General features: G+C 30.9%; 1 protein-coding gene across 6 annotated transcripts in view; it reads left to right on the forward strand.

Moving 5' to 3' along the window:
* LOC143229363 (serine/threonine-protein kinase Sgk2-like) overlaps positions 1–14,321 on the forward strand; it is an 81,960-nt gene extending 67,639 nt beyond the window's left edge. For all 6 annotated transcript variants that reach the window (XM_076461586.1, XM_076461589.1, XM_076461590.1 and 3 more), the window contains 3 exons: positions 1,163–1,300; positions 6,336–6,393; positions 6,596–14,321. In XM_076461586.1, coding sequence (XP_076317701.1) covers positions 1,163–1,300; positions 6,336–6,393; positions 6,596–6,696 — 297 coding nt within the window. In that variant the 3' untranslated portion in view covers positions 6,697–14,321. The remainder of the gene's footprint in view (positions 1–1,162; positions 1,301–6,335; positions 6,394–6,595) is intronic.
* Positions 14,322–27,421: the final 13,100 nt, after the last annotated feature.

A 27,421-nucleotide genomic window follows, 5' to 3' on the forward strand; every position in this document is an offset into this window, starting at 1 on the left:
AGCAAAAGTATTTATCAAATCTTTAACTATAGATATAAATATGTTGTATATCCAAATGCAAAATATCGTGAGAAGAATCCCTCACCCTATTAGATAGATATACACAGATCTTACATAGATTTAATATCTTCAAAATCTGTAAAACCAAAACAAAACAAATGTTTTTTTACAGTTTAGTATGACCAATAGTTTTTCGTAGGAGAAAAGGCATAGCAGTGTTATCCTTTTTAAATATTTCCCATATCTCATAATGATAAACAACATACAAAAGAAAGAACTTGTTTGAATATAGTGCTAGCATAAAAATAGATAAAATAGATACAAAGTAGGGAGAACTACCTTAAATTTATCATAATTACATGTATATATGTATCTTTGCGTATCTAACTTTACAAGTATTCATAGTGTCTAATAGTGTTATTAATATGTCATTTGTTGGCAACTAACTGCACATTTATTTTGTTTAGAGCTGGAATGGTTTCAGTTTGTAAACACAATATCCTTCTGTGAAAAAGTTGTACAAACTACAACAAAATTTGTATATTTATTGGATAATTTGCTGTAGCCAATCCTGTTTGTGTGCACTCCTGCCACCAATCCCCTTTCATCATTGGTTAAATGTTTATGATGTGTTTGAACTACTTGTGGGTGTAAACACACACACACACATAGCATATTAAAATTTCTTATAGTAACCTGTAACCTGTGACCTGTCATTAAAGAAAATATTGTGGTTCAGAACTTCACACTAAAAAATTACTGATAAAGAATTAGCAATCATAAAAATTATATGACACTCATATATGTGTGATATAATACTGATGTGCATTTCACCCTAAAAACAGAGAAAGGAAGATTAGTGTTTATCTATTTAGCAATGGGTTTTTAGTATTTTTTATGCTGCTAATTTTTAATTCTCTGTTTGAAAGATTCAAAGGATTCTTACTTTCTGTTTTGTAATAAAATTTGTCTTTTAGACATAAGAATTCCTTATAGAAAAAGGGAGCTAGTGGATTGAAGTGTTATTGGTCTTAAACCATAAAGACCTTCCTAAAATTTTACTTAGAGAAATGATTCATTATTTTAACTGTGTAGATTGAGTAAATAATAAAGTTTTATAATACATATAGTTTAACACTTTGTGTTTTTTTCTCTCTTGTAGCTGCTACAGAAGAACAAAGAAAAAAGACTGGGATCAAAGAATGATGCAGAAGATGTAAAAAATCATGAATTTTTTAAAACTGTGAACTGGATTCAGTTAGAAGCACGACAAATTCCTCCACCTTACAATCCAAATGTTGTAAGTTTAATGACTTATTGTAATATTTTTTAACCAGACTTTCACATACAATAAATTTTATTGACATTTATTAGGTAACTACCAGGAGTTTATTTAATTTCAGACTACCTTTTCTTAAGTGTTGTGATGAAAATTAGTTGGATTTTACTAAAACTGGATTTGTATAATTCTTCAAAGGAAAATGTAAGGTAAAAGATTACTATATGTAGAAATCTTGCTAGCTTTCATACCCTACACAGTGATATCCCTTAACTGTGGTGAAAATGACAAAAAACTATTTTAATTGAAAAAAATTGGTTTTACTTCACTAGGGAATTTTGTCACAGTCTTGCTTAAATATAGCTAACAAAAAATTTAAATATATCATTAGTTGATGTTTCAACAATTCTTGTTATCATAATGCTTGACCTTTGATAGATATTAATCATGCAGGAACAACTTTGTAGAAACAAATGTGATATTAACAATCTCTTCTGTCATTTTGAAAGATTTGGTGTGCTTGATTATCAGGTATTGATCTCTTGACTGCTTTTGGTATAACATTACCTATAAGAGTAGAGCATTAATTACAATAAGCAATTAAATATTTGTCAGAAACTAGGTTGAATAAGTTGATGAAAAATATTCCACCATTTTCTGAAGATATAAAGCTACAACTTTAAAACAATTGCCTATCAAGGATTTAAATATCTTGTGCTTTTTGACTTTTTAGATGCATATTTCTTTTCAGTTACATCACACTAACAAGTTGCCAGATAACTTAGGTTATTATCTAGGATCATTGTCAGTTTGCATAAACTCACTTTCTCCAACTGTGAAAACACTGTAGTAATTTGATGTAATTTTGGGTTCATTTTCTGATAACAATGATCAATGTTTCAAATATCAACATGTTACTTCAACCATGAAGTAATAGCTGAGATTATTATCTGTGTGGATTGGGCTTTACCTATTGATTTTGTATGCTTCACAGTATGTAGATGTTATACAGTGTTAAGTGCTTCTAAAGGAAGTCTAAGAAAACAAATTTTAAAACCTCAGCTCAATTGGGATCTAAAGTAGTGTCAAAGACTTGATGTATTGATTATCCAAGACTTGATCATTCATGTAAGATCTTAAAAGGATGTATAGCAAAATCAGTGACCAAAAGTGAATATTATATATTACATATATATTTAAGTGGTAACTTACCAAAGTACATAGAAAAAAAGTATTTTTGACACCAGTTTCAGATAAACTGGATTATCAGAAATAATAACTTATTTTTTCTGAAAAACAACGGAAATGGAATATATATCTGAAAAACATTATAAAAGGAATTTTTCATCATGATTATAATTTTAAATTCAGCTTTTTTTTTTTTTTTTAGTTATCAAAATGCCTTTTAACAGAAAATTATCTTTATATAATACTTCTTGATATCATTTAAATCCAGTCAAAGCTATACTTCATGAAATTACTTTTGTAACCAAAAGCCTGAAAGTGATAGTAGAATCATGGCAGTACTGATGTAAATGACAGCTTTTTTTCCTTCCTTAACCCATTGACTACTGAGTTGCTGTATACGATGTGGTCTGCCTCCAGCAGTTAACTGTGAAGGTGCTGTATATGGTTTACAGACATTCTAAATGCACATAAAGTAGCTGCAGTCAGAGGGTCAATACAAAATTGTATAGTTACACTGGAAATCAACTCCAACTTCAATACAGAAATTTTATGATTGAAACTAATTGGATTTTGCAGAATTTGAGAGTCTTGAAAGTAGTTCAAGGCCTTAGATGTTGAAGAAATAGAGATCCATAAATAAAATTTTAGGGTTTGTTCTTTGAAAGATTTTGTTGTTCAAAGTAAGCATTAAATTGTCAGCCAGCATATGTAAGAGTGCTGAGTAAAGAAATGATGTCAAGAAATTGTATCTTGTTAAAATTTACCTTAAACATAAAGAGCCTTTACATTGTCTTGTGTGTTGTTTTCACACAAAAATTTAGGAGAGTAGCTTACCTTTTGTAACATTCATCTGCACTTTAAAGCCACAGACACCAGACTGGCTGAAAAAGATATTGTTCATTTGAGGCATTGTGAGATAATTTTTTGAAATGATATCTTGTAGTTTAAGCATATGGAGGATTAATATCCATTACATAAGTAAGCATTAACTAATGTGGAATGAAGTCATTGAACAAGTTATTAATTATTTAATCACATCAGTGGGCTCGTGCCTGTGGTTATAAAATACATGTAGCTCCTTGGACTCAATGACTAAGAGTCACTTAAATGTGTTAAATGTAACAGTTGTTGGTTCTAAAGAGTAACATGTAGTTGTCAGATCAGTTACCATACATATTAATTACATGTATAGAATATTGCAAAGAATTCAAGATTAAGGAAAAACAGATAATGGTCACTGGTTAGTGATGGTATGATGGTATGGTGAAACAGCAGTAAAGTTTTACATAAACTGAAGAATATTGATTAGTTTATATACAAAAATAAATTAATTTTTAATATCAAGAATCATTGATGAATTGCAAATGACATACATTGGTATTTTACTAAAGGTTATATTAGTTACTTTGGAAACATGCATCAGAGATTTTGAAATTATACTAAAATCAAAGCAAAATTGACTTAGAAAGGAACATCTAGCTAAGAAATTTAGTTAAGGTACTATATTTGTTTTTAATTAGTTATCACTGTTACAAAAAAGTAATAAATTATGTATGATTTTAGTAAACAAAATTACTTAAACTGAATGTAATATAATTATGACAGGAGTGGAACTGGAAATAAAATTAATAATTTTGATACACTGCTGGCCAAAATCTTAAGGCCAATGAACATAAAGAAAAAATATGAAATTGTGTGTTGTTAGACTCAACCACTTATTTGAGTAGAGCTTCGAAAGATAAAAATAAGAAAAGGGAAAATAAAAATAAAAAACGTTTTTAGCATTTAATAGGGAGAATGTGAACACTATGAAATTAGCCTAAATACTAGTTGGTCAAAAGTTTAAGACCATACCGAAAAGAAGTCCTAAACAGGGTAGGAAATGCCCAACAAGAGGTCTCAGTAGTGAATTGCTCGGTCGTCATTGCAAATAACTTCAAATGTTCACTTTGGCATGGTTGATATAAGCGTTTGCAGAAGGTGGCTGAAATGTTATTCCAAGTGGTGAAGATGACTTTATGAAGATCGTGCACTGTTTGGAATTGACATCCATTTCTATAGATTTCCCTTGCCATCCATCCTCAAACATTTTCAATGGGGTTCAGTTTGGGCAAACATGTTGGATGGTCAAAAAGAATCACGTTATTCACCATGAAAAGGTCCTTTGTCATGCGGACATTGTAGATTGCAGTGTTGTCCTGTTGAAAGATCCAGTCATTTCCACACAAACGAGTCAATAAGGATGCTCACTCCAACATGCCAATGTAGCAAGCTGCTGTTTGATGCCCCTGTATAACCTGAAACTCCATTGTTCCATGGAAGGAGAAAGCACCCCAGATCATGATGGAATCTCCTCCACTGTGTTGTGTAGAAAATGTCTCCGGTGGGATATCCTTATTGTGCCAGTAACATTGGAAGCCATCTGGACCATCCAGGTTAAATTTTTTCTCATCAGAGAACAAAACCTTCTTCCAGTTTTCTATGTCCCATGTTTGGTGGTTCTCAGGAAAGTTTAACTGAGCTGTTTTGTGGTGTGGAAGGAGGCGTGGCCTTTGAAGACATTTTTGGTTTTTAAAGCCTTTCTCTCGTAGTTGCCTTCTTATTGTTCTTGAGCTGCATTCTGAACTGTAAGGGCCTTACTCTGGTTCAAAATCGGCTGGTGTCTTGCCAGACAACCCGTCGATTCCTCCTGCTCAACGCCGGCAAAAATTTCTTGGGTCAACCACTTGAAATTCTCATTCTGTATCCCTCAGGATCATTTAAGAAATTTGCAACTGCAGTTTTACTGTGCTCAATCTCACCAGCGATGCCACGTTGAGAGAGATTTTGCATTTGTAGCTTGACAAATCTGCCTTGTTCAAACTCTGCCAACTTTTTTTTCTGTGCCATGTTTTTACCCAATGATATCCCAGGAGATATCAGTGGGAGATGTCGACAACGCTAATATTTGAACACAAATGACTAAATTTTGTTACGTGTTTACCGATTAATGTTTCGTTTCAGTATGATTTTAAACTTTTGACCAGCTAGTATTTAGGCTAATTTCATAGTGTTTACATTTTTCCCACTAAATGCTAAAAAAGTTTATTTTTATTTTCCCTTTTCTTATTTTCATCTTTCGAAGCTCTATTCAAATAAGTGGTTGAGTCTAACAACACAAAATGCATATTTTTCCTTTATGTTCATTGGTCTTAAGATTTTGGCCAGCAGTGTATGTCAGTGCAAAACCCTATCACTAATTTGATAAAAAATAATAAGTTAAGCAATGCTATCTACATGTGTTATAAATTAAAGTTACCATTATTTTAAATTATAATATTATTTAGTGTGTCAAACCAACATTTGTTATATTAAATTTAAGAAGTAAAACTGAGAACAAATATAATTTGAACCTGTTTCTCCAATTTTACAAAGAAATTTTATCTATCTAAGCTGTAGGGTTTGCTTTAATTTCATAGGTGTCCTTTGGTAGATTGTTTAGGCAAAGTTTCATCATAGGTGTCATTTTTATCTCTTTAGTTAGACTAGTAATGGTGAAATTTGGGCAAGACTTTGAACTATACTGATCTTGATTTATAAGTGCTGTAATAAGTTTACAAATATAGAAGTGTTTTTGAGAGTGGTACACTATACTCAGATGTTGCATTTTTTTTAAAGAAGTGAAAACTGAGTTTGAACAGGATTTGGACTCATGACTCTATACTGTGATGTAAACATTTAAATATACAGTTGGTATCTCAGTAGAAGATAAATTGATAAATTTTATTATCTTGAAGAAAATATTTATTGCTTTACAACTATTACATTATGTTATTGATCATTGTGTGGCTTACTGAAAAAAAAAATCACTTTTTTGTTTTAATTTTAGAATGGTGAATTAGACTTGAAAAATATTGATCCTGACTTTATCAAGGAGCCTGTACCAGGTTAGTTTTGTAATTAAGGTGGTATGTGAGATACCCTATTACAAATGTGCATGTGAAGGGAGTTTTATTATATTTTTATTTCAAAATTGTATTTCATATATCAATAAATTTGCATAAGACATGTTTTTGATTAATTGTTGCTAGTAATTTTTTCTGAGTGATGAAACATTTTGTGAGAATAAACCACTTTATTTTATTTCAGCTTCTGTGAGTAAAAGTCAGGGAATGAGTGCCAGTGTTCAGGATGTGGACACAGTCTTTCAAGGTTTCTCCTATGCACCTCCTCTTTACCTTGAGAATTGAAAATACCATTTTATTATATCAGTCTTCTGTTACTGAAGTAGTGTATGTTTGAGTGCAAGGACTAAGTTACCTAAATTTGACAAGACATTTTAAATCTAAGAGTAATATCTAAAAAGTGTTTAAATTGTATAGTGTTTTTATTTATAAAACTGGATAAATTTAGGTATACTGAATTGAAGTAGAATAAACAGTGTATCATATATAGTTAGCACTTGCAATTAGCTTTACAAACACCATTTCCAAACTACAATTTTATTAAATATCTTGGAATTTTGCAAGAAACTTTATTGCTTTAAAATTTCATTCAGGTAACAAATTATTAATGTTGCATAAGCATGGTTGTAACTGAACTTTTGTAACTACAATCAAAACACAAGGAAAAACAGCTAAAAAAATTAATGTAATTTGTCAGGTGATGAATGTTTCTCAGTATTGGAGAAATCAAATTTTTTTAAATATGAAGAAGCCTATTAAGAAATTATTTCATTTCTTAAACTTCCCATAATGTATGCTTTATCATATTTTACAGACAATGTTTTTATGCCACATATTTATTAAAATATTTCTCAAAACTGAATTCACTTTTTAGTGGTGCATTAGATTTACATCTAAGTTGTTAAATTTGTATTAGTTTTACTCATGTATTTAAAACAATAGTAAAAGTTTTGTTTAATATATTTAAATTTTCTTTGAATTCATATCTTCTTTTTACATAAAATATTTTTGAAGTTATTTAAAACAACTTTTAATCTTTCACCTCATGGAATTTTCCAATGGTAAGTAATATTCCTTGAGTTACTCGTAAAAGTCATACTTGTGACAGAAGCAAATTTTTATAGGTATACAGTAAAGGATGATGATGAACTAGCAATAATTATAAGATTACTTTTACCAATTTTTTCTGAACACTTGTTGTTCCAGCAGTGAAATCAGTAATTACTAGGTTATATTTTATGACCCAAAGACATTTGAAAGACTTTAAAATTCATTTTTGTAAATGCTGGTTAAATCTTGGGGAGGACAATTCAAGAAAATGTGTTGAACTTGTTTAGTACACACAGTACTATGTTATGTGTTAAGTGAGAAAATAAATATGAAAATAATGCTCACAGAATTTAATTTGTAGTACTTTGGGCTTACAATGTCTGCTTTACTCTTTACTATAATATTGAAATTATTTATCATTTCTTAAGAAATGAATGTGGAAGTAACTGTCTGGAAATGAATGTTTCTTGCAATTTATATTTGTGTAAAGTTAATAAGGTTTGCAAGTTTAAAAATGTGTGCACATACACTTCTATCATGATGATATATGTAAATTTGTTAGAAAAACATTTAGGTTTTGATAATTTTTTTACAATTAAATTTTACTGAAGTGTACTAGTTTATTATAATTCTGTGTTATGAACAATAATTCTTATAGTTTAAAACCTACTTACTTCATAATTTTCATCCTTTATAAATATATTTCACAAATATGAAAAGTATGATACAATATTATTCCAATGTTTACTATGCAAAAGTTGTTTTATGTATTATAGATAGAGACTATAATTAATATGAATTATTGTTTATTTTTTGTAAGTGACAGATAATCCTCAGTGATATTTTAGAAAAAGAAGACTTGTTGGAAATTTTCTAATGAGCAGCAGTACACAGTGATAACTTAAGGGATTTTTTTATATACTTCCTTCAAGTCTAGGAATTGAAAAAAAAGTGTATCTGATTTAGATTTTGCTTTGGGATTTCTTGCAAAGTAGCAGTATCCATAATAAAATACTGAACATAGAAAAGTAGATTAAATGTGAAAGTTTATGATATTCAATTTTTGACTTATTTCCTAAGGTTCTGATTTTATCATATTACAGTTAGCTTAAGAGGCTGATAGTCTTGCCCTGTTATGAAAAATCTTGTGATTTATGTTTGTGCCATAGTGAAAGTTGAATACTTTTTGCTTAGCCATTACAATAATGATAGTATGTTACTTTGGTTATTTTCAGTTCTAAATCTTACATTCCTATATAATGTTTTTCTGCTTCATTAAAACCATTTGTACCAGATACATTTATTGTTATCCATATTTTCTTCTTGCAGATGCTTTCACCTTCTGTTTGTTCACTACTAGTGGAATTTACATATTTTTGTTGTTTCTCATGCTTGCTTGAAACATTTCATGTTAAATCTATTCACACCATTATAGTGCATGAACGTTTCAAGATTTTATCATATCAACACAAACTTCAACTCTAATACACTGTTCACCTTTGATGTTTATGCATTATTAATAAATGGCATTATACAGTTGTTGGTGAATACCATTGTATGACACCTGGCTTTGGTTCAAATAATAAACCAATTATCCACTCATATAATAAAGATAATAACCTTTTAGTAAATAAATTTATTTTTGGTGGATGCTGTTGTGATATGTGCAGTTCTGCAGTACTGGTGCTTTTTGGTACACATGTACAACTCCATTTGGTACACATGCCATTTACCAATATAGCCTATTTTAGTGTACATCATCTTACATGTTTTTTTGGTACAAACTATTTCGTGTTGCAGCTACTCCTATTACCTACTACTTAGTTCCATAGATGTTCTTGACATCCAGTACATATGAGTACATTTGTTGAATCTTTTGTTAGTGCAAGCTACCTTGCATATGTTTTTGAGAAATATTATACATTTGTATTAGGTCTTCATTCTTTAATTACACAAGTGCCATTTAATTATGCATAATTTGAGAATTATTTTCTAGTCCATTTCCACTCTTTATACTTAATATATGTCTATCTTCATGCTTAAATTAAGCTCCATTCCTATATTTACATCAAATTTAAAGCATTATTTAAAGCTTTAAATATCTAAAAGCTTTAAGAATTTTGAATTAAAGTCATCTGTTAATTATACTATTATCTTGATTGAACATTTTGATCTATAGATTGTTGATTTATGTCAGTTTTGTTTTGCTCTGTTGTCCAAAATTTTTTTTTTGCTCCCACCATGATGGATTTCATTATGAAAGTCCTGAAGTAGCCTTGATATGCTGTTATTAGGGGGTGACATTGCTATGTGCATTACATAGTAAATAGCAAAGTAAGTTTGACTTGTTTCTTGGTTTAAGCAAGTAAAGAGAAGTATATGCTTTGTAGATTGTTATATTGAAAGAAATTTTTATGGTTTTATAATTCAAGATTTCTTATTTTGTCAAGGTAACTACTACTATATGTATTGTTCTTCCTTTAATTATGGAAGATATGCATGATGTCATTTCACTCCATTTCATGTTTCAGTTATATGATTAGATAAAGACCAGATTCAGTAGAGTTATTTTAGTTTTTTTATGTTTATGGTATCTTCTGATGGCTGAGTGTTAAGTTTTGAGTTCTTATAATTCTGATACAAGGAGTTTGATTTACCATGCATTGTGCATGTCATTCATCATGTACCTTTATGCTAAACTACAACAATAACAAGAAATGTGCTTTGGCATCACCTATCATGCTTGTTTATATTAATTTATAGGTAAAATATGAAATTATCTTTAATCATTGTATGCATTGTTTCCCAATTTTCATGGAATTAGGATGTGTAGTTGTGTATAATCTAAGTTAGATCATAGCTTCAGATTTTCTCTTATGTGTCTGCCATCAGATAACGCCAAAGTAAAAAAATACTTGAATGCCAAAATGTCATATTTGTTTAAGTCTATTATCAGAGAAACTAACATCTGGTATCAACAGTGTGGATGCAGAATAGTTTGTTAAAATAACATAAGAAAGTACAGAATAGAAATAAATTACCATGTTTTATTTAATTATTCTGTTAAAGAATTCTAGCATCAAATATATATAATACAGTATAATTATTTAAGTTTTTGGACCAGTTTTAAATGTCAATAAAACAAAGCTTTAATACTCATGTTTAACCAGCTTATTGAAACTTTCAAATATTGTTAGCATATATTACATAGAATATTTTTTTAAGTAAATATTATGAAATACATGTACTGGTTAGCTCATATCTTTAATTTCTTTTAAATATAAATTTCAGTTTTGTATGCTCTCAGTATCTGTCTGTGTGTTACTTAACTTGTACTTGTTAATATATTGTTCTTATTTTATTATTTTCTTTGTAAGTTTTGAAATTATTATTGCTAGTGTTGTAATGACTATAAATTTTTCTGCATAATATTTGTAATTGTTAAGAGCAATTTATCAAAAATTGCATTTGGCATCTCAAGAAAAAGAAAGTGTATAAAATGCTGGGATAAAGATGATGAAATTCATAGGAAACTATTATATTTTTTAAAAGGAAACTGGTAGTTTTTTCTTTCCTGCTGGTTTAATGTTTGAAAACATATTTAGTTCACAGATTATGGATATTAATTGATTGGATGTAAATGATATATTCGATCAGCTTGAAACATTTGACAGTTATTGCAATGGTTGAATTTTAACTTATAACTATCCTCAAATATTAGTTACATAATAATTAGTTAATTTAGCAAGTTTTTTTGAAGGTAAGTTTGTTTGGAGATCATCTACTGCAGTGTGTCTCCATTGTTGCTAAACTACAAATAAAGTAAGTGGTTTTTAAATAAATTTTTACAGTGTCATAAAAAAAAAGTTTTCTACATTATTTAGGCATTAACTTAAGTAATATGTATCTATAATATAATATGAAGGCAGCATTTTCCATGTAGGGATGTAGGGCATGGTTTGGTCCTATGATAGAGCTCTGAGGTTTAGAGTTTGTGCATCAAGTTCAAATCCATTTAATTATATGCTATATACCCCACTTTGTATGCTTTAGATAGATTACAAGAGTGACAATCAACTCTTAGTGTGAATTGTAGGATGCTGCTGACTTGCTGTCTTCTTTCCCTCTGTAGTGGTAGCAGCCCCCCTACTGGTGCATAAGTGTCTAGTGATTTACGATGCTAAAATCAGGGGTTCAATTCCACTTGGTTGGCTCCACAGATAGCCCAATGTGGCTTTGCTATAAGAAAACACACACAGTGGTAGCAGTACAAAATTAGGGATGGGGCATATAGCCTTTTTAGTAGCTTTACCACAGATACAAATACACCTTTCATATTGTTTTTCGTTCATGAGATTTTGGCAAGAATTTCAATAAACCATTTCATGTATTTAAGCCAGTGTATTGACAGAACTAATTTTGGCTGTTCGTTTTGATACTGAAATATCTGTGATTGTGACTGAAAGCTTTAAATTAAATAGTATGAAATAAAAACTACATTTTTTGTTCTAATTTAATAAATTATGTTAGTGATAAAACTGATGATGCAGACAAAATTACCTTAAGCAACATTGTTTAATTTGTTTCTTTATAAATTAAAGTGAGACATTTTTTTCCTCTGGTGGTTACATTTTTTGAACCAGGAGAATCTTGTTTGAAAGTCATTTAAAGAAATGCGTGATTTTTTGTTAACTAGCGATTTTTCACATTCAGTTGGTTTATTGTTATGTGGGCTTCTTTAACAAGAGGCTTTTATCAAAGTTCAGCTAAACCTTTGACCTAACTAAATAAAAAGTAACACAAACCCTGTTAAATTTTATGATACGTTATGTAGAATATGTTGATTACTATTTCATAATAACTTCCAAGAAACGAGATTAGTACTGCTTCTATTTTGTTCGATGTCGTTAGAGTAACACCTTTCTTCTGAACTGTGATAGAAAGTTCACAGATTCTAGGATATAGCTGTAATTGTTTTTTTATGCACTATTATTTACAGCCGATTTGTTGTCAATAAGTTTAAACGGCAAATATTTTAAAGCTACGATATTTTTAGAAGAACAATATTAAATTAAGAATATACGATTTTCTACAGTATAACTTATGACATACAGAAGTTGTCAAAAAGTATTGAAAAGGGAGGGTACGCATTGGAGAAAACGATGGGTTTGATATCAAAAATCAAGTTGTATTAATATTCGAATGGTAGCTTATTATACCATCACGTAACTGATTGTAGAACTGACCTTTGACAAAAAGTTCACAGAGATGGTGCGTTGTATTAAACTACAAAAAAGAGTTTCATATGTTAGTTCTTACTCTCATTATATCCCCCGCTGTCTTCAGACTTACAACACGAAAATCAGGGGACATAGCAGATATCCCGATGTGGCTTTGCTATGAAAAAAAAAAAAAAAGCACACAATCACACTACTATCTATCTGTACTCTCTAAACGTGTTTCGTTTTAGTCGTTTGCTAATTTGTATGAAAAATTGCTACTGTTCATGTGTGTACTGAATTATGCATAAAGTATATGTCTCTTTTTTTTTGTTTTATTTTTTCCAAGGTAGTTTGGTAGAATACAAGTTTCGTTTAGACGAATTGTGTATATTTGTGCGTAAAAATGATGTTAGTGGTATTAATTTGTATATATATATGCCTAAATATTGAGCTCAAGTTTTTTTTGTAAATATAGTTGGAGATTTGGGGGATGAAAGCATAATCCCCGAGTCTTCAGGAATATTTGTATTAATTATTATATGTTTTGTGATTTTTAAATGATATTCTATCGTTGTTTGTTTGTTTCTACTCTTTTTCATATTGTGGTAACTCGTTTGTCATACTTATTTACATTAAAAGAAGTCACAGTGTGAATTTCATTCCATTTGTAGCAGCTTCATATGTTTTGGTACTGTTTGCTCCCCACCTCTCATTGGTAAGTTTCAGTGCGTGTGGTTATAAAATTCGGGGTTTGATTCCCATAGATGGCATAGCACAGATAAACCAGCAGCTTTATGCTTAACAACATGGAAATAAAACGTTTTGTATTTCAAAAGAGAATATTAATCATATATAAATAAATCGGTCGGCCCGACATGGCCAAGCGTTTTAAGGCGTTCGACATGCTCGCCCTCCCAGCCGTGGGGGCGTTATAACGTAACGGTCAATTCGACTATTCGTTGGTAAAAGAGTAGCCCAAGAGTTGGCGGTGGGTGGTGATGACTAGCTGCCTTCCTTTTAGTCTTACACTACTAAATTAGGGACGGCTAGCGCAGATAGCCCTCGAGTAGCTTTGTGCGAAATTTAAAAAGAAACAAACAAAATAAATAAATCGGTGTTAGTTTATCCATTTAGCGCTCGTAACATGAATACTTTTTATATTTGAATATTTGGAAAGAGGTTACAGATGTTTGATGATACAAACGCTCAAATGGAATTCTTAAATGATTTAGCTTTTGAATAATCCTCAACGAGGCATTAGAATATATAACAAACCTAATTAATCGTTTTTCATATTTGCGGCCATTTAACGAAATATTTCTGGGTTATCTTTTATATTTTACGTAAGTAGAAGGTTTAGAATTTCATAGCTAAACTTAGTAGTGTGATTTTTTTTCAACAGAAACTGGATGTTGCGATATTTTAAGAATCGAAACTCGAAATTAATTAGTACATGGTTTTTGATTAACTGGAGTATTTACATGAAAATGTTAAATTTCAAAATATATTATTGTATAGATGATAAATTGTTGTATCTTCAGTATTTCAGATTTAATCTACATTTTTACTTCGATATTTTGTTAATGAATGTATTTCTGTATAAATAAAGTAGCAGTTTAGTTACAGTGATATACAATATTGCAAAAGTTGTGTGTGTGTGAGTCATTCATGGCTTATTTTTTTAATTTTCGAATGTTATTACTTTTTTAAATCCACTATAAAGAAATACAATCACTTGTTCAACCGTTGTTTGTTAGAACAACGGCTCTATATTTTAAAATTAGAACTAATTAATCGCAACTTAAACTTTACAGTTGAGTGGATTAGAAACGTTCCCCGCTGGGACATCGGTAAGTCTTCGGATTTATAACGCTAAAATCAGGAGTTTCATTCCCGTTGGTGGACTCAGCAGATAGTCCGATGTGGATAAATATTCAAAACGTTCAAGTTGGAATCGTATTTTGTATGTGAAGAAATTGACATCACGTGTTTTTTTATTATTATTATTAAATAAACTAGTGACATTCAAACAAGGAGTTTCAAAACTTGAATTTTGCAAGTAATTTTGGCTGTTTATAACCCGAAATGGTCAATGGAAAACAATATCGTAATTTACACGTATCTTTGCTAAAACCTCGAGAGATAGTGCCAAGTGTTAAGTGCAGTTATCGGGTGTGTGTGGATGATTTTAGAACTGACCTTTGACAAAATCTTCAAAGAGCTGGTGTGTTTTATTAAACTACAAATATTGAAGTTCTTCCTCTCCGAGAGATGGTGCTAAGTGTTAAGTGCAGTTATCGGGTATGTATGGAACTGTATTCTGTTCTCCAAAAGATGTTCCATTTTCCATGATTCTGAGTTTCTATATTTAATCGTTTGTTGTTGTTGTGTTTTTTTTTTTTAATTTTAAATATCCCTCATAGGAACAGCAGTAAGTCTCTTGATTTACTACACTAAAATCTAAGATTCGATTTGCTGCGCAGAGTTTGCCGAATAGACTCATGTGGCTTTACTTAAACAACAGGCCAAGTGGTTAAAGGCACTCGACTCGTAATCCAAGGATCACTGGTTCGAATCCCCGTCATACCAAATATGCTCGCCCACTCAGTCGTGGGGGCGTTATAATATAACTATCAATCCCACTGTTCGTTGGTAAAAGAGTAGCCAAAGAGTTAGCGGTGGGTGGTGATGACTAACTGACTTTCCCCTAGTCTTACACTGCTAAATTAGTGACGGCTAGCGCAGATAGCACTCGTGTAGCTTTGCGCGACATTCAAAACAAAACAAACCGCAGGAACATCATTTTGGTTGTGGTTTTGACTACAAGTATTTATTCTATTAGTTGTGTTTCGTTTATAACAGATTGTTTTGACTGATGATGTTATGCGAACTGAGGGGCTCTAGTTCACCTACAGTAAAAAGGTGGGTGTTCTTGCTAATCTATCAGATAAAATTTAATGATGACTAAAACAGCTACTTCTTATGTAGATTTGCGTAAATTTTCGAAAAACAAACAGCAACCCGTCATTATTTATTATTATCTTTCCGTTAGTATTTGTAAATCAGGCAGTAATTTTTCAGATAAGTTGATTCTTGAGTTCTTGTAAAATGTACAAAAATTGACACAACTAAGTCCAACATCCATTATTGGAAGCAGAGTAAGCTCCATCTACATCATAATTGGGTCAGTTTTGGCTTCGCCCTTAGATTTCTTAGGATCCTTGGCTCGTTGTCCCTGTTGTTGCAAAATTATGCCCCTCAGTGTGGACCAGAGGTTCTTTATAAGGTTAACGTTCAAACTGTGCTATTCAAGTAGAATATCTCAACATTTGAGGGTGGATGCTGTTGACTAGCTACCCTTCTATTGTATCAGTTGAAAATTAGACGTGTTAAGCGCAAATAATTTTTGTCTTTTGTATTCCAAAATCTAAAACGAGTATCATAAGTATACTAAATATAGCGAGCACAACGTTCATTTTTGGCTTTCTAGATAAAAATTATATTATATTATATTTTGTTTGTTTAATATTAAGTACAAAACTACACAATGGGCTGCTTGTGCTGTGCCCACTACAATTATCAAAACTCGGTTTTAGCGTTATGATCCCTCAGAATTATCGTTGAGACATCAGGGGCGATTAAAATATGAAATTTTGACTATATGTAAACAGCAGAACTACCAATTTGCATTTCTGTCCGTGAGGAAATGGCAGTGCGATTGCATTTTTCAATTGTATCTATATGTTTATGCATCAAACTAACCTCCAACACCATAAAAATCGCTCCATTGTCAGTACAATTTACTAAATTTCTCCGAGGGAACTTCTCTTTCAGACCATATAGTATGACTTCATCACTTTTTTCTTTTCTTCATCCAAAATTAGCATTCCCGTTTATAAATTCCCTTGCTGTTAGTCACCGTGATTTCGTTAAAGATCCGAATGAGTTTTATACTTTAATGCATTTTAAACCAGGATTTATCTACCTTAAACAGTACTTAGGAAGGCTGTTTCCTAGTGATTCATTACAGGTGATTGCTAGTTGTTGTCTTTGAAGTTCTTGTTTATGTCCAAGAGCAGTGGGACTAATCATTTCTAATGACTTAGTTGTACATTTGTCCACCATTATGTGGTGCAGTTAATACTATTTTTGCGCTACGTAGTGTAGAAGTCGCTTTTCCTATACTATATTCATAACGTTTTTGTTTCGATCCTAGAAATATCAGGATTAGCTGTATGAACTCTTTCTGTGTTGGTCCATTTCTAACATTTATTAGGCTTGACAGTCTTTATTTCTGTCAGAAACTATTCAGTAGGTAATATTCGCATACATTTAAAACGAAAGAAACACTGAAACATAAACAGAACTCCTAGATTTTTTCACTAGGCATAGTAATGAAGTTACATTTGGAAATGAAAGACACCGAACCTGTGAAAATAGCCAAAAAACAACAAAACAATAAATGCCTTTCTACGCCATTTGATAAACAGAAGTACAGAAATTAGTGAAACATAGTTAATAAGAATATCACACAACTACAATTAAAAATGAAGGGGCAAAATTAACTTCAATTTGTAGAATAAAACTGATAGAAGAATGTTTTTAGTTTGCTGATATGCCAAGAACTTTGAATGTTCGATAGTTTTATGAATGCCATATCAGGGAGAACAAAGCTTTTCGTTCCGAAACTAATTGAGAAACGTATAAATCAATTCTTCTTTTAAATGAGCTTAAAGGTTGTACTTAAACTTGAAAACCTTCTTTGAAGCAAAGTTCGTCTGCTGATTTCTCACCGTTTATGATTTGCATTTAAAATAAGTGTCGAGACGATAAAACCCCATGCATTGACAAAAAAAGTAAATATACGAGCTTTTTGACGTGTATGATTATTAGTCAAAATTTTTGTATTCTTTTCTCTTTCTTTGTAAGGCAACAATAAAAAATACAGACATATTTTACATATACAAAGACATAATGTTTATGGAAAAACATATAACGGTAATTCATAAATCAAACGTTCACTAAGCCTATTCTTATTCTTAACGTTAAAACATTTAGACCAGTTGAGTAATTACAGCTTTTTGCACTTGTTTTCTGAGCTATATTTATAAAATGTTGTGTAACATAAGTTTTGTTTATATCTACCTAAATTTCAGAATAATAATGCTGAAAAGTTTTCAGAATATAAACTATTATATCAGCTTCAGAATGATAACAAACAATAAACTATTACACCAGCTTTAGAACGTTCAAAAATAGTTAACTTTAAACCAAATATTCAAATCGAATTTTACCTTACTGGATCATGCCAATGTTATTACGTGGAAATCGCAGATTTTTTTTACACTAGCAAATACATCTGATGTATGTTCACAGAAATACATTCGACAATATGAGAGCCATTCTAATGAACTGTCCTGTTGTCATTATTAGTGGTAATATTCGGGCTTAAGACGTATTGCCTTTGTTTTTTTTTTTGTGATGGAAGACATTTCCGTATTGAAAATTGTATTTTTTTGTACTTTTAGTTGTCCTGTACTTTAAGTTTAAGGCTATTTTAAGTCTGAATTATTTTTCATATGAGGCTTGTAAAATGCCTTTAGAACTTGATCGCTGTCTAAATGGGATATGATTATCCATATCGATGAAAAGTGTTTATATGATTAGAATAATAACTGATGTCAAGTGAAAAGGCACAGCATTTATAATAGATTCTTCAGTATTTCCATAAAAGAGGAAAACTCTCTTTGCAGAACATTTAAAACAGCAAGGACTCTGAAGCCATTCTTAAGCTGATCATGACTACCACCATCACCTTCTGCAGAGCAAATATTATAGTTACCAATCATTAATTCTTGACGCGAAAAGATATTGTGATGAAGTTTGGCATAACTCATGTTATTGTTAATAATCTGATAAACAAGATTTAAAAGCTGGAAAAGCAGACAAGCTAAAAGCTCACAATCTTGCAGTCACGTCCGGAAATCAGTGATTATTTTTATGAAAGGGGTAGTCAACTGAAATTACAGCAAACCCATTCGAATACTTACCTGTCAGACTTATCGATATAGTTGCAAAGAATATTGTGCCTTCGATCTGCTTAGGGCTCCACTTGGAAGTCATAGACCTAAGACATTAGCTAGTTTATGGAAAGCTACATAAAGAGAAGTATTGACATAGTTGTTATATGAAGAATCCTGGTTATATGTAATCTTTGTTAAAGGTCTATTGTTACCATGGAGAGTAAGCAGGGAGCGCATGCTCAGTGGGAAAAGTACGGTCTACACTGCTTACTTCTGAATGTCGAAGTTAATGATCATTTCTACAAAATTGTTATATTTCATATATTTAAATACTTTCCCTTGGTGAGGAAAGCAGAATTTTAGAGCAGAAGAAGTTTACAAATAAAATGTGTAAGTTAAAATAATGTTAGAAAATAATCGTACATGTGATGCGATTAACAACAACAACAAATGAGTAAATGTATGTGTGAGTGTGTGTAACATTAAAAAAATAAAAATCTGAGATCATATATTTAAAATGTTTTGTAAAATAAAAGCATTATATTCCACGTTAATTTATTGTTATTTCTATGCCAGAGAGTACTGTGCATAAATTAACTGTGAAATGCCCGATCTTCGGCGGAAAGTTGAAAATACCTTATAGTGATAGTATTGGGTTTTGGTTGTGAAGTTGTCTTCAATCTGCACTTCGAGATATATCTTAATATATGAGGTTTTTTCAACGCCTAGTTTCACATTTTTAACCTATGTATGTATCTTTATCAGTATACGTACAAAAGGTGTTGTATTCCAACTCAAAGCATATATTTATATTATTAGTGACAAAATTGAAGGTGAAAAAAACAAAAAATGAAAATAACATAAAACATGTCTTGTTTGACGCCTGGTAATGGTTGCACGTTCGCCACTTTTACTTGAGGCAAATTAATCGCTTGGCTCGTGATTTGTTTCTATCTCGCTAGGAATGTAATCCTTACTTTCGACGACAGTGCGCGCTTTTCATATCTTTTAGAACAGATGGTGGTGAAGTCCAAGACGTGGGAAGAATATTATCAGCGGCTTCACCTGTCAAAACCTTACTTTTCGTGAAAGATTTTGAAATTGAAACTTCATATATGCATGTAAGTAATAAGAACCTCTTGTTTTCATTCAATGTGATAATTTATTTTTAGTACAGAAAAGCTTTGCTTGATAAAACTTTAGTTATATGTAAACACCATGTTCACTTTACTACTACTTTGATACGAAAAGAGTTTTTAACTAACCAGTGTGAAGACAATCAGCTTTGCTAATGAGTTTATTTTTACAAAGTTTTAAGGCTACGAATTTGATACAGAATTCTCACGAGTTTGGTTGTTGTTAAGCCTAAGCTACACAGTAGGACATCTATGCTCTGCCCACCACCGATATTTAAACCAGAATTTTAGGGTCGTAAGCCTTCATACTTACTGCTGAAACACTGAAACACTTGTATTAGTAACAGGTTCATGTGATGTCCAGTTTATGTTACCTTCATCCATTGATTGATTTACCTATTTAGACTGCTTTATTTGGAACTTTATGATGAAACTAATAGCTGAAGTTAAATCGATAAAGGTTAAACAGGTATTCGTTAACTGTAGTCAGTTCCATGCTATAATAACTGTTTTATTGTCCAAATTAATGTGAATAAAAACAGAAAACAAATTCAGATATTCATCGTGTATTTTTGCGATATTTCATGAGGCAAAATAGAAATGGACAATCATAATCTTTTCTGGAAAAATAAATTAATTAACTTGGTGAAAAATGTCAGATTAAATGCTTAATAATGCCATTCATTTATTTTTGAAATGTATTTTTGTTTGCTTCATCTGTTTATTTTAATTATGTTATACCATATAATTTAATTACAACATGGGTTTGCCGCTTCTTGAAATAACGATAATAGAAAGGAGTATTATAAGAACCAGTCATTATTGCAGTTTTTCAGTAACGGTTGTTCTGACTACAACTCTTCATAGCTGTGTGAAATTGTGAAGCGCACTCAGTGGCATTTAAATTTTTGGAGTCTCTCTTGAGGGTTTGTAGTTTCAGTATTAGCACTCGATATCTGTTGCGGGCATAGCACAAACAGTCCATTACAAAGCTTTACGTTTAGCAACAAAAAGCAACAGAACTAACTCATTCACTATGATATTTTAAAACTGGAACGAGTATTTTACTTAATATGTCAAAACAATTAAAAGAAAATATTTTATATATAACAAATGTATTAAACATTTTAATGTATAATGTGCTGTTTGCTTGAAATAATAATAATAACATATTACAGATTAATTAAGGAAAAGCTTAATGTCCTTAATGCAACAAAATGCCTATTTTGAGATGCTTTGTGGAGCATGATGTTGGCCGACACAGGTCAATTCGAACAACAAGATTTACTATTGTTAAATCGTAAGATATATAAATATTTTCCCACCACAAGAAGTCTTGTTTAATATCAAGTCTTTGATTCTATTCATAAGTCTTCAAATCAAGGGTCGTGTAGTGTGGATGAAATATACAATTCTTTCTGAGAGAAAGGAAGGGGGCTGGTAATATGAATGAAATATACAAGCTTTGATTATAAAAACATGGCATTCCGAGATTGAAATTCAACCTTTTCCATAGCTAATTTGCTTCTTACTCATACGTTGAATACCAATAAAATATCTGTTATAAACTGTTGTCAAATAACATTTGATAAAGTGGTACTGCGCCCCAGAAATCAGGATTTCAGTGATCGGTCGTGCCTCATTGACAGCCTGTTGTAGACTAGGCCTATAACTTATCGCAGATTTAAGCATTGGCACTTAACGTGATAATTTAGTACTACAGCATTATGAGAATGCTTATTTGTTTAGAATTAAGCACAGAGCTATCCAATGGGCCATCTGTGCTCTGCCCATCACGGGTATCGAAACATGGTTTCAGCAGTGTGAGTCCGCAGACATACCGCTGTGCCACTGGGGGGACACATTATGAGAGCGAAGAGGCAGTTTATAGAGAGGTTTAACATATATGAACTTTTATCTCCCCTATTATATTAAGAATTTATGTACGTCTATTATATTTCAAGATATATTCGCCATTTGTAGTTTTAAAAAAATGGAAACAGGTTTGAAATGGTATAATACTGCTTTCTTCAGATGGCTTTTACTAATTTTTTGTTAAAAATTAGAAATTAATGTGAAGAGTAATTATAATAAATGCAAAAATAATACTTAGATGCATCATGACGTTAAAGAATCTTGTGTGGGATTAAAAACACTCGAAACTTAACAGGAGGACTAAAGTATGAACTGTTATCTAAATGTAATCTACAAAAACAGAAAGACGTCAATAACGTATTATTAGATAGTGTCAGTCGCAGGCTTCGAGAGTCAAACATTTGTTTCTCAGGACCTGAAGATGACCTAAGAAGATCGAAACGTTGTTCTATGCTTTATTTTGGTAAAACTGTTAGTACCCATACCAGCCGTCCTGAGATACTTCAAGTGGGTTTATCGTCATCACGAAGAGTTTTTTTTTTTTCTGTTCTGTCTAAAAACTTAAGAACTGGTAAACGTCGTAAGTTGAATGGATTCGCATATTTCGTATTGAAAAAAAATCGAATCGTAGCATGCTAACCAACAGAAAAAAGTTAATGCACGATATTCAGTAGTACAAAGTGATGAACGACATAAGCTACAACTATTTACGTTACTTAGTCACATCATTAATTCCGCGAGTAATTACAAACGTTTCAGTCTTGAGCGTAATACTAAACATACCGACATCTCGTATAACTTCAAGTATGTCAGCGGTAGCGTCAAGTCCTTAAAATATCGAAATATCAGGCTTATTTTAAATTTGAAAAGAGGAATAGGAAATTTGAAAAAAAAAAACACTCAGCGGTTGTTAATTAATATGAGAATTATCTATTGATAACGTTACCCTATTATCAGTAATATTATGATTCCCTGCTAGGACAGTGATAAGTCTTCGGATGTATAGCAATAAAATCAGGGATCCGATTCCTCTTAGTGGACACAGCAGATAGCTCCATGTGATTTTGCTATAAGACAAAACACGTACACGATAATACTGTGTACTAATATCATGTTATCCTGCTAAGAGCGGAAATGTTAATGAATTACACTACCACCAACGAATCTTGTGATGTCTATATAAAGACAAGCTTTTAAAAAGTTGCCTTAAGTGTAAACGCAAGTTACATATTAATCAACGTTTGCTCTACAACTTCATTCACATGGAAAATATTACTGATATAAAAAGTTACAAAGTTATTGATTTAGATAGAACAGGAAAAAATAGTGTAAAAATAGCTAGAGATACCGACAACAACAAACAATTAAATACGTTTATTTACTTCTGCTAAAATATGTTTTAATGAATTACCATATGTCGTGAAAAATTCTTCATGTAAAGGATTCCATTTTAGAAGCTGTTAGAAACAACGTATTAACATGTTTGACGAGGAAAATAAAGAAGTCCCAAGAGACAGAAGAATGAAAGGTAGGAAATAAAAGTCTCTAAATTGCTAAAAATGTTCTCTCCAAATTATTGATTTACTATCCTGCATAGAATTTGAATTTATAATTACTTCGGCCTAAAGAACAAACAACATTAAAACCTACCTGTTTAGAACAGTATACGGGAATGAGAAAAGAAATATTCTTTATATCTAGTAACATGGCCGTAGTTTGGCGCTCAAGTTATTTCAAAGGGCATATAATATTATAGGAGTATTGTATAAAGGAGAGATGAAATGACATCTTCAAAGAATGTACATTTATATCGATCTATGGAATAACTCCACATATAAACATCGTTATCTCGATCGAACTCTGGAATAATTTCGTACCTAAATGTTCGATAAAAAATGTTGCTTCGTAACTAGAAAACCAAGTACGGTAGAAGAATTATGGATCTTGATCACGGATTCTCTTTGCAAAAGAAGGCTTAAAACCCATTTCAACCGAGAAGCTGAAAACAGGTTAGTCGACACTGCTGCTAATTGAAAGGCGGAACAGTATGCTTTAACAAAACTGACTATATAATAAAAATAAACAGTCTCCTAAATCATCTTTGCTACTAAAGTATTCAAAGTTGTTCTTGACAATATTGAAAAAAGGAAATAAAAAACTCGGTGAAGTGAAATCTCTCTACAAAACAATAACAACATCAACAAAAACTACAGCGAAACTATATATATTATTTTGATCTAATTCTTTTCTACGGTGGTGAAGTACGAGTTAGTTAATTACGTATGCCATAATACATTATTATTAGACTTATTATATTTTTATTTCTACATTCTCTATTCAGCCTCTTAGAATTTTTCGATATACTTGATAAAGCATACTAGATTTAGTATTCATTATATATATTATTGTTGATACGTTAACAAAATGAAATATATAAATGAATATAGCTGATAACCATAGACTTGGAATAAGTGATATATCACAGTACCTTTACCCGAAACTGCCAGTCTTATTCTGAAAACAAAATAAATGAACTAAAATTACGCAGTCGGTTTATTTTCACCTTCACTGTTGAACAAACGTACACAGCGAACCACTGACAGCTAATCGTTTCATATCCTATGACATACGTCTGCGAATATGAACTTTGTAAGGGATGTTTTAGTTTTATTAACAGATTTTTCATAATTCAGCGACATAAGTTTCGAAAATAATACATATATATATTTTTCTATAACGTAAGGAGTTTTTACAAATTGGAGAGAAACTCTTATTTATTTTGTTTTCCACTATGCATATTTTTTATTATTATATTTGTTAACAAAAATACAAACTGAAGAAAAACGAAGAAAAGTGATATCAAACGAATATGCATCCTTATTTTATCCTAATTTGTATGTGAAACCTACGTCTTTTAGTCTCAAAACTATTTATTGTGGTATTTCTTTTATGTATTGCATTACGACATTTTGTGACAAAATCTGTACCAAATCTGACACATGAATATCATTTTCGGATTAATTGTATAGGAATTGCGGTAGAACATGTAAGCATTTCAAGACATTAAAACTATCACAGGTCTGTTTAACCTAAAGAAAAAAGTTGTATAAGGAACAACGCTAAAACTTGCCAACTGATAGATCACACAACTTTCCCATAGAAATCAGGCTTTTTCGAAGTTTTTAAATAATCTTAATAAACATAGAAACAAAAGGTACACAGCAGCAAACTTATCTTTTGTTAAGAATGGTTCAAGAATATCTATTACTTTGTAGAGTAACTCATACTGACAGATATCTGGACAATGATTTATCTCATGCACGTTTTATCAAGACTGTAATTTTGAATGTCTTATCGTAAAAATGATACGAATTTGTGACATAATCCATTGAGACTAAAGACTATCTTTAAGTTAAGAGATATCATGAGAAATTTATAGAAGATAAAATAACTGAAATCACTTCACCAGAACAACATACGAACCGAATAAGAGTAAATAAAATATATAATTCTTTTTCTGCGAAAATTTAAGCGAACAAATCTAACACATTTTGTAAAATAGAAATTTGACTATTTCAACAGTTCAGCAATAAAAACAAAAATTTGTTTCGTGTTAACTAAAGTGAAACTAAGTATTTTAACAACGGGTCAGAGTGTGTTGTAAAGAAAGTTACGCGTTTCCTCACACACACGCACAAAGACGTACAGACGAGAAACTCAACGACCACTATGATGTAAAATTCATATATCACGCACAAAAGTGCTTCATAATTGATATATTTTAGGTGTTACTGAAATTCTACATTGGAAATAATGATGTATTCTTTATAAGTGAGATAAAAAAATTAAATAGAGTTAACTATTCACTTCTCTGAAAAGCAAAAGAAGCTAGTCATAAGAAAAGAAGCAACTTTCAGTTCAAAATGTGAATTGAACAAAACTATTGTGCTGAAAATTAGTGACATTTGAGGTGGTTAAGATTCCAGAAAGAAGAAGGATTGAATTTTTTGGTGAACCACATGTTCGTCTTAGGATTATTATGCCACTTTTGTTAGGTGCATAATTTGAGGGTTTAATTGTAATTATTTCAGTACATTTATTTTCCATTAATATTTCCATTTCACCATATTGACAAGTTTGTAACATGTTTTGTCACTCCTTATTTTAAGAGACTTCTCGAAGACTGCATTTATTTATAGTTCAGTTTACATTCTTGTCATACTTTGACTTATTGTAAACACCATTTTTGTAATTGTTACATCATTGGATGAATACATATTCTGTAAATTATTCAGTTAGGTTGAATGTTCCTCCAAGAAAAACACGTGCAGCTTATAATCAAGAGTTTTAACATGATCGAAACTCTCTTTATGTGTCCTACCATTGTTTTTCCAAGAACAGCATCTACTGCTTATAACTAAGAGAGTTTTAACGTGATGTAAATCACTTTAAAGTGTTTTAATATTGCATTTTGTTACGCTTTAAGTTGAAATTACATAACAGTCTTACTTATGCTGAGATTTTGAAGAACCAAATACTTTTCATGGAAATTGTTCTACTCTGGATAGTTTTCCATAATTTCGTTTTCTTTACATACTTTGATGTTTCTTAATATAGATATATAATGAGTGAAAAGTTGTTTGTCGATAGCTCAGACTAGAAACCAATATCTAGCTTTTTTTTAATTCTGAGAATTATTGTATTTAAATCGTGTGTCATTTTATGTCTAACAATGTTTCTTTTATTTACGTCATAAGTTTTATTTTGTTAACATTCAGCCTTTGAACTGCTTCCAAGTGAATTGGAATTTAATATTACCTTTGTTGTAGTTTACCCAGCATGTTTAACTGTTATTTGATGAAACTAAGAGTTAAAACGTGTGTTTCTAACATAAAGAGTATGTGAAAACAACATAGTATAATATGTAATCGAGCTACTGAAGTACAATTTAGAAGTGTAAACTCAACATTTTGTATTATATCCACATTCTTCTGTAGTGGGACAGTTTATAACATAATTCTGTCATTAACTTGAGAAGGAATAATTGTCAGAAGAGTTAACAAAAGTCTGAATTTTATCTTGTTAATATTTTTCGTTCTTTTTTGAAAGAAGTGATACTATCGTGTAGTTTTTAACAGCCAGTAATTTTACAACTATATAACCTTCAAAATATTCTTTCTTCTGCCCAAGTCTGATTACTGAAAGCTAGATTACTCAATTACTTGACAGGTTAATATTCGGAAACGAATTATTTTTCCTCCCTGAGGATAAACAGGAATGTTTGCTTAATATTTTCATATAATATTGACAGGTTTCAATATCTGTAGTTTATTTATGACAAGAGTTGTTCCAATCACTCTTAAAAATGTAGTTTTTACTCGCATAATATTTGTAAAACGGATGTCAATTCATTGCCGACAATTAGCTAGAAAATGTTGGTGGTTGTGTATGTGTCAATTAGCACAATATATACATTTCAGAGGTACTGAAATATTTCTGACTACTTATTGTTTATTCAGTCCCTACTGATTAACACTGATCTATTATGTACTGATTTAGGCCTACTCTCAGCCTTTAGCCATTTCAATTTGTAATAAATTACTGCTTTGTATGAATTATTATTTTTGTATTTTCAAATAATACGCACGACATTTTCTATTAGTGTTTATTTACAGAGGATAATTCTAAATCATCTCAAATTGCT

The sequence above is a fragment of the Tachypleus tridentatus genome, chromosome 10, assembly GCF_004210375.1.
Source record: "Tachypleus tridentatus isolate NWPU-2018 chromosome 10, ASM421037v1, whole genome shotgun sequence".
Taxonomy (NCBI): Eukaryota; Metazoa; Arthropoda; class Merostomata; order Xiphosura; family Limulidae; genus Tachypleus; species Tachypleus tridentatus.